At 39.3% G+C, this 7,748-nt stretch overlaps 1 protein-coding gene across 1 annotated transcript; it reads left to right on the top strand.

The window, feature by feature from the left end:
* Positions 1-718: 718 nt before the first annotated feature.
* On the top strand, positions 719-6,516 carry GNPNAT1 (glucosamine-phosphate N-acetyltransferase 1). The gene is made up of 5 exons (XM_032765956.2): positions 719-951; positions 2,188-2,250; positions 3,806-3,933; positions 4,198-4,259; positions 4,868-6,516. Exons 1-5 carry the CDS (start codon positions 732-734, stop codon positions 5,013-5,015), a joined length of 621 nt encoding a protein of 206 aa, XP_032621847.2. The 5' UTR covers positions 719-731; the 3' UTR covers positions 5,016-6,516.
* Positions 6,517-7,748: the final 1,232 nt, after the last annotated feature.

Here is a 7,748-nt window from a genome sequence, read left to right on the forward strand (position 1 = left end):
TTGTAAATTCACAAAGTAGATTGAAAAACAAGCAAACATTATCATGTGAGAAGTGTTAGGTTTAAAAAAAAGTGCATGATATTTAACGAGGGGGGAAGTATGCAAATTGTTGTAGAGAGAGAGAGTTTGTGTATATGTTTGTGTGAAGTGATTCTAACTGAATTGCTAAATATTTATGTAGTGGGACCCAGATTAAACTACTAGTGTGCCCATGAATGGATAGTTGGGAGGAAAAAAATTCTATGAGCAAAAAGTGTGTAATTTTGCTTATCCAAATTGTGGTCTCTCTAGCTTTGAGATACAGTAGCGACGTTTGTCTTTCTTCTTCTTTATTAGGAGAGCTCGATTTTTTGAACTGGGTGTGAATGCTAAGAATACTGTACAAAATCTGCTCTAGTTACCTTAATTCCAGAAGAAGTTTGATTCATTAGTACAAAAATAAAGTTGCTATTGAAATAGACTTCAGTTAATATGCATTAAGGAACTTCAAAGGGTGTACTTTCATTGTTTGTTTTAACCCCAAATCCTGCTAGGTTCTAGTTCAAACAGTACAACTGCTGATAAAGGAAATAGGAGATTAAATTTCATTAACCTTTCATTGCATCATAGAGAAAACATATGTTACTGTGTAAATAGCTGGCATAAGGGTATAAACATAAAATCATGTTACTATGTAGCTACCAGGATTACAGAGTATAAACATTAACTCAATCTCAAATGTTTTTTATAGAATGCATCTATGTTTTGCTTTCAGTACACCTGCTGCAACCATTGCTGCCATGATGCCCGTTGCAACTGTGATGCCTGATGACACACCAATGTTTGACCCAAATCTCCTTCATGAACTTGACTGGAGCCAGAACACAGCAACATTTTCTCCTGCCATTTCACCTTTAGATCCAGGGGATGGTTTAGTTATGAGACCTCTTTGCACTGCTGATTTAAATAGAGGTGAAGTCCAGTTCTGTTTTCGATTGTGTAATGAATATTGTGGATCAGAATTGTACACAGTACAGTGCAACCTGCTCTAACAACCATTTCCAGTAGGTTGCCCTCACTTTATTATTAATCACTTTGAAATCTCTCTGAGATTTACAATACAATCTACTTTGTCCTATAGCTGAGAACCACCTCTTCTATTGGTCTAGGTTAGTGTATGCCCCATTGTGGTAGATCATTGCTCAGGCATTGATACTTGCTGGTTGGGTGATCACGTAAAACAAATCTTAAAGCTCAAATCTTCCAAGTAATCCGCACTTTCCTGTTCATCAGAATCTCTTGTAGAAGTAACACACGTTTCTTTTTAAAAACAATATACTGATTCATAGTCATTTGAATGTTAGAAAATACAGCTAATTCTTTAGCTCTGGAACTTGGGAAAACTTGTTTTGAAAATACAGCTCAACATTCAAATAATTTCTCTGCGGATCCATGAAAACATAAACCTGATAGGGTATGTCTACGCTACAATTAAACACCTGTGACTGGCCTGTGTCAGCTGACTTTGGGGTCATAGGGCTCAGGCTATGGGGCTGTTTAATTTCAAGGTAGAGGTTCAGAGTTGGGCTGGGCCCCAGGCTCTGAGAACCTGCCAAGCTGTAGGGTTGTACCCATAGTTTCTTAGCATTCTGTCTTTGCTTTGATTCACATGTCTCTTGTCTGCTTTCAAAACAGTTCACTGTTACAGCATTAGATAATCATTTAACATTGCTTATGGCATGAGTTCAAAATTAACGTTGCATTCATTTTCAAAATATCGAATTCTGTCAGTATACATATGGAGTATGTGGAGTTCTTTACATGAAACTAAACTAGATGGTAGGTGGCATATAGAGAAGTCTTGTCCCTTCACATCATGAATCTCAATGCTGTATTTAAAAACTTCACTTTACTTGGAACACATCAATGTTGCTTTTGTGTAGGATTATTACATATCTTGCAGGGATATAGGGGGGCGTTTTAGGAGCAGTTTCAGTAATGGTTCAGGGGTCACATTGTCTCGTTTGCATGGGTACAGCTATATGGCATAACATGCTATTTTTGTTTGCATGATGGGGTGGACAGACTTACAGATTTGAATTTGTACCTGAAATGCTGGAGCCCTATTCTTTGGGCTTCTAATTAATTGCTTATCTGTATCTGGCATTAACCCCTTTTTTTTTTTTTGGATATACTTTTCTGCAACAGGCTTTTTTAAGGTTCTGGGTCAGCTGACAGCAGCTGGAGTGGTCAGTCCTGAGCAGTTTATCAGTGAGTACATTATTCGTTATTTTGGCATTTGAAAAGGGGAAGGGCGGGAACAGGAAGTTATTGATGTTGACAGTAAATCTGATCATGAATGAACCTCTTGACTGCTGTAGCTGGATGATGCCACAGGAGAGTTTGCTAGCCCAAGCCTCTCCAGGCAGATTTCAGCGTTTTGAAATGGTTTAGGATCTCATGGTCATTGTGACATTCATTTGTCTGTCCCAGGTGACTTCAGAGCTGGGCAGCTGGAAGTGCAAACATGAGGGTCTCATGGTGTGTGGAGGGTGTCATCGCTTTTTGGGAGGGGCAGGGCTGGCCTTAGAGTGAGTGACCACCCAGGTCCCCATGGTCAGGGGCACACTATGTTTTTTTCCACACACAAACACGGCCAGCTCGAGGCCCTTTCAACCTCCAAACGCTGAGCCTGGAGCTGGGGAGGGGCAGGGATGAGAGCAAGGGTGCCAGAAACTTTGTAGAATTGGGGGGGGCGGCACTGGATCCAGGGCGTGTGAGGCCACACGCCCCCACTGTTCAACATGGGCATAGTTTGAGGGGCTAGGAGGCAATGTTCCTCTGGGAACCTCCCCCTGGGCTGCAAGAAGTTCTGCAGCTGCTCCCTGTGCAATGAGCTAGCCATTGGATCATGTTATATTTTTCTCTGCTAGACTGATGAGTCCGTTGTTAAATATTATTTCCCACATACTGTATGTACTTAGACTGAGCATGTCACCTCTGAACCTTCTCGTTGTTAAGCTAATTAGGTCGAGCTGTTTCAGTCTATCACCGTAAGGCAGGTTTTCTCATCCATTAATTCTCTGAACCCTTTCCAATTTATCAACATCCTTCGTGCGTGTGTGTGTGTCCGTCCTCCGCGCTGTCAGGTTTACCATTCTCGTTGAGGTGCGTTTTTTTGCAATGCTGCAACTGAGGAGTTTCTGCGCACAAAGTGGCTTGGCAGTGTGTACACCACGGCAATTATACCAGAGGAAGCTGCTTTACTGCGCAGAATCTTGCCAGTGTAGACAAGGCCTGAGTTAGGATCCCTTTTCCATAAACCTGTGTTGATCTGCATTAATTACGTTACCCTCCTTTAATTCTTCATTGAGTCCCATACGAGCTGTCTGTTATCTTGCCTGGGATCAATGTCAAGCTGACAGCCCTATAATAACCCAGGTCATCCTATTACTTTTTTCATTGGTCTGCCTACAGAAACTAATAGAGCTTCGAGCTAGAGTTTGTCACTGCAAGAAAGAGTGATCTACTTTGATCTTAGTGGGTCTGTGATGCTAGCAGCAAGGGAGCGGTCTTCTCCCTGCATCTCAGAACACAGGAAGTTTTGTCTACTCTTTTTTGGCTATTTCCATCCTGATTTGAAACAAATTCTATTTGACCCTGGGGTTTTGTCAGTTTCTAATTTCTTGGTCACCTCTTGGGTTGTGGAGTTGAATTCTTCAGTGCTGTAAATTAGAATTTATCCTTCAGAATCAGTTTATGTGGCTGTCAGGCCCATATTTTATTAATGGATTAGAACTGTCTTACTATTCTCCTGTTCCCACAGAAACCTTCGAACACATGAAGAGATCCGGTGATTACTATGTGACCGTTGTGGAAGATACAAATCTGGGACAGATTGTTGCTACAGCAACTCTAGTTATAGAACATAAATTTACTCATTCATGTGCAAAGGTATGTTTGTGCGTTCCACTCTGTAATTATAGAGAAAAAATTACATTAAACTAATTGTTTTTCAAAAATAGTTAATACAGTTTACTGTCAAACTGAGTAAGATGAGTGTACTCTGCTCATGTCAGTTACAAACACATTTTAAGATCTGCTTTCCTTGCTTACTTGATTAAAACATGATGCAATGGTAGAGAGTCACTTGTTAATTTAACTGAAAAATGACTTAAAGGTGCTATAAACTGAACACAGACACATCTGTTTCCTCAGAGAGGAAGGGTAGAAGATGTTGTAGTAAGTGATGAGTGCAGAGGAAAGCAGCTTGGCAAACTGTAAGTATTTCTTCAGTCTTTACCTTGTAACACCGTACAGGTCGGGAGCCCTGGATATCGCATCCAGTTTCTAGCATCTGTTAACACACATGGTAGTTTCTTAGATGAACACGTACTGATCAATAACTAGACTCAAGCCGTAACAAATCACTCCCCTCCATGTGCATGCGGACATGGGCACATCCCTCATATCACGTTGTTAAACGTGCCCCTGAGCACAAATTCTCACTAACTAATGAATTGCAAGTACCCACCTAACAGCTATCGAATGAACACCCTTTAACAGGTATCTCTATATTCTCCATGGGAAATTAGCTAATGTGTTTTAATTCATGTGAATAATTTCACACAGTGGCATTTCATTTATGCTTCCTTCATGCTGCTGCAACACACTCAAAATGAATTTTTTCCCCAAGTAAAAGCTGAAATGATATTTCATGTAGAAAACTGAACTGCCTCTATCATTGCAGCTTAAGATTCTACTGCAGAGAGGTCTCATCAAACAGTAATAATGAAATGCTTGCATTCACGCTGAAGAATTGAACTTTAATTGATCCAGTGTTCAGATGCCGTTTTATATAACCTTTGGTGTTCTCTGTCTCTTTCAGATTAATGTCTACGCTTACGTTGCTAAGTAAGAGACTGAACTGTTATAAAATTACTCTCGAGTGTCTGCCCAAAAATGTGGCTTTCTATAAAAAGTTTGGATATTCAGTATCTGAAGAAAAATACATGGGTCAAAAGTTCTTTAATTAAGAACTTCCAGCTTCTTTTGTAAAGACTGTTGGTGGAGGACCTTGTGATACAAACTCATTCTCTTCATGGAAAATGTAAATAGTTTGTCACTGCAAATGTAGTGAACCCTGTAGATCCTGGACAACAGATGTGTAAAAATTGCAATTTGAATGACATTTTCAAAGGTCTCTGGGGGTGATGAGCTGTTGGTACTAATTTTACTACTGTTCAGCCTAAGTGAAGCTCTTTTTGTTCTTAGCTGGGCTATAAAGGGGATGGTTTTTAGCAAAAGGTATATATTTTTAATCTCAAAATTTTTCTTGCCTTGTATTTTTCTAAAGTTTTGCGCTTCTTGGTAGCCAAAGGGCAGGTAGTGTGGGGGTTGAGCTTCTCTCTGGACTTCATTGAAGGCAAATGTAAACTAGGTGAGGAACACATCCTATTACATAGCAACAGTAAGGCAGAAAAGGAACTTGTTTTATTTCTAACCTTAAAATGTAGACTTCAGTGCTGTTACAAGTATCCACCTAACAGCTATCAAATGAACAGCCTTTAATAGATGCCTCTACATTCTCCATGGGAAATTAGCTAATGTGTTTTAATTCATGTGAATAATTTTACACGGCGGCATTTCATTTATGCTTCCTTCATGCCGCTGCAACAAACTCCAAATGAAAGTTTCATGGGCATTAGCTTCCAAAAATTTAGATTGAACAGATTATGTTGGAAGATATAATGTGGCTATAGTAGACAGTTATTGGCCATACTTCAGTTGATATTTTAAAATATTCCTGAATACTGACTACATATTCAGACCCTGCACTTCAGCTGATACATTGGAAGGATTCAAAGCAGTCACTTATAAACTTGTGACTTGTGCACAGAGCAAGGAAATTGGAAAGTTGTCTAAAGTGCAAAATATTTCTCTCATCTTGAGTAAGGCTTCTCGTATTTCTGTTCTGCTTAGATTAATGTCATTTGAGAACAGGAGTTAACATCTCCTGTATCAGTGATATGCTCAAAGTCAGTGAACACATTTGACTTACCATATGTGATCCTGCTGGGCCAGATATACGTTCTTCTCCGATGGTAACTGCTTACACAATATTGAATTGCTGATTAGCAAAGAAATCCCAAATCCTGGTACCAAAGGCTGGATGCTGCTTTGAATTATCCCGTCTGCTCTTAACATTGGGTAAATGAATTTAGCACTTCTTGCCATTGATGGCAATAAAACCCTTGTTTGAATGGTAATGTATGGTAGGAGAGTGACACAAACTACAGTTATGAATAGGGTATTGTGAGTAATGAAGGTTACTACAGAACAATCTCTTCTTGTTTTTGAACAATTAGGTCTTAGAAACTGTTCTCTTTTCAGCTGAGGACTACTTTACGTTGTGGTGAGGGTTCTATTTGATGTAATTGATAGTACTCTAATATATTGTTTTCTTGGTGATGTCTAGGTTTTATTTATTTTTTTAAAAAAGCGTTGTTCAATCTGAAATAAACAGAGACTGCCATATTTTCCTTGTCCTTAATGTGTTTTGCATTGAGGTTTATACCAGCTGTGTGTGTACTTCCTTAAAATCGTCTAGATACAACCTGATTGCTTTTGCCTTCCCTAGTCTGGAGATCACCTTTTTTAAAATATCTGTTAAAGATCATGGTCTCTTTTCTCCCAATGATTTAAATAAGGACATTGGATGCAGAGCAAATTTTCTTCAGAATTACCATTCCTGAGCTATCTAAGGAGAAACTACAAAATCAATAAGCCCGGTTACACTACTAGTAGCTAATTTGGAGACTATCCATCACTTGAACTTCCCAGTCCCGGAGCTGGAAAACTCCTGTTTGTTCCACCTGGGGGTCCTAAATGTGAGCCCAACAGTCCAACCCTTTGCCAAGCGAGACAGAAGCACACCTAACTGTTGGGATACTGTACAGTATGTAAATGTATTTTCACTACCACCCAAGTTTAAAATGAACATGTTATTGTTGAGAAGGCTAGCAGCAGAGCAAAAACAGCCTCTCTCTTCCTTGCTTTAACCTTATGAAGTTCGGAAAGTGCTAGAGGACATTTAAATAAGGAAGTGAGATTTTAACTAGCTGCACCTGATTTTCAAGCCTTTGGGATTAAGACTCCAGCTTCCTATCAGAAGTGATGGCTGGTTTATGCTATACCAGGTTAACGTGGATTTTCCTGTTCTTCACAACTTTAATCAGATGTTGAACTTCATCTAGTTTTAAGTACATTACAGTACGCAGTGGTCTTCCCATGGGCACATCATCTCGTCTAGAGATTTGCCTAGATTTATAACAGGCTACATAAAAAGCACTAGTGAAATCAGTACAAACTAAAATTTTATACAGACAACGACTTTATGCTGCTCTATATACTGAAATGTAAGTACAATATTTCTATTCCAATTGATCTATTTTATAATTATATGGTAAAAATGAGTCCGCTATTGTTCAGTATTAGTGTGCTGTGACACTTTTTTCACTTAAATACAACTTGCTTATAAATCAGAGAAGTGTAACTTTGGGGTATGTGAAACAAATCAGACTCCTGGAGGGGTACAGTGATCTGGAAAGGTTGAGAGCTACTGATCTACAGGACGTAGTGCAGTCAGGCCCTTATTAGAGTGAGATGGTTCTTGCCCTCATTGCTTCCCCTTTAAAAATAACTGGTAAGAAGTTCATAAGACAACTCATACAAGAGTGTGCAGGGAGCAGTGATAGGCCTAGCTTCTA

This window comes from Chelonoidis abingdonii, chromosome 4 (assembly GCF_003597395.2).
Source record: "Chelonoidis abingdonii isolate Lonesome George chromosome 4, CheloAbing_2.0, whole genome shotgun sequence".
Taxonomy (NCBI): domain Eukaryota; kingdom Metazoa; phylum Chordata; order Testudines; family Testudinidae; genus Chelonoidis; species Chelonoidis abingdonii.

Coding starts and splice junctions, on each gene's coding strand:
- GNPNAT1 (XM_032765956.2), top strand. CDS start 732: ATGCATCTATGTTTTGCTTTCAGTACACCTGCTGCAACCATTGCTGCC. Junction 952..2,187: donor CACTGCTGATTTAAATAGAG/GTGAAGTCCAGT, acceptor TTTCTGCAACAG/GCTTTTTTAAGGTTCTGGGT. Junction 2,251..3,805: donor CAGTCCTGAGCAGTTTATCA/GTGAGTACATTA, acceptor CTGTTCCCACAG/AAACCTTCGAACACATGAAG.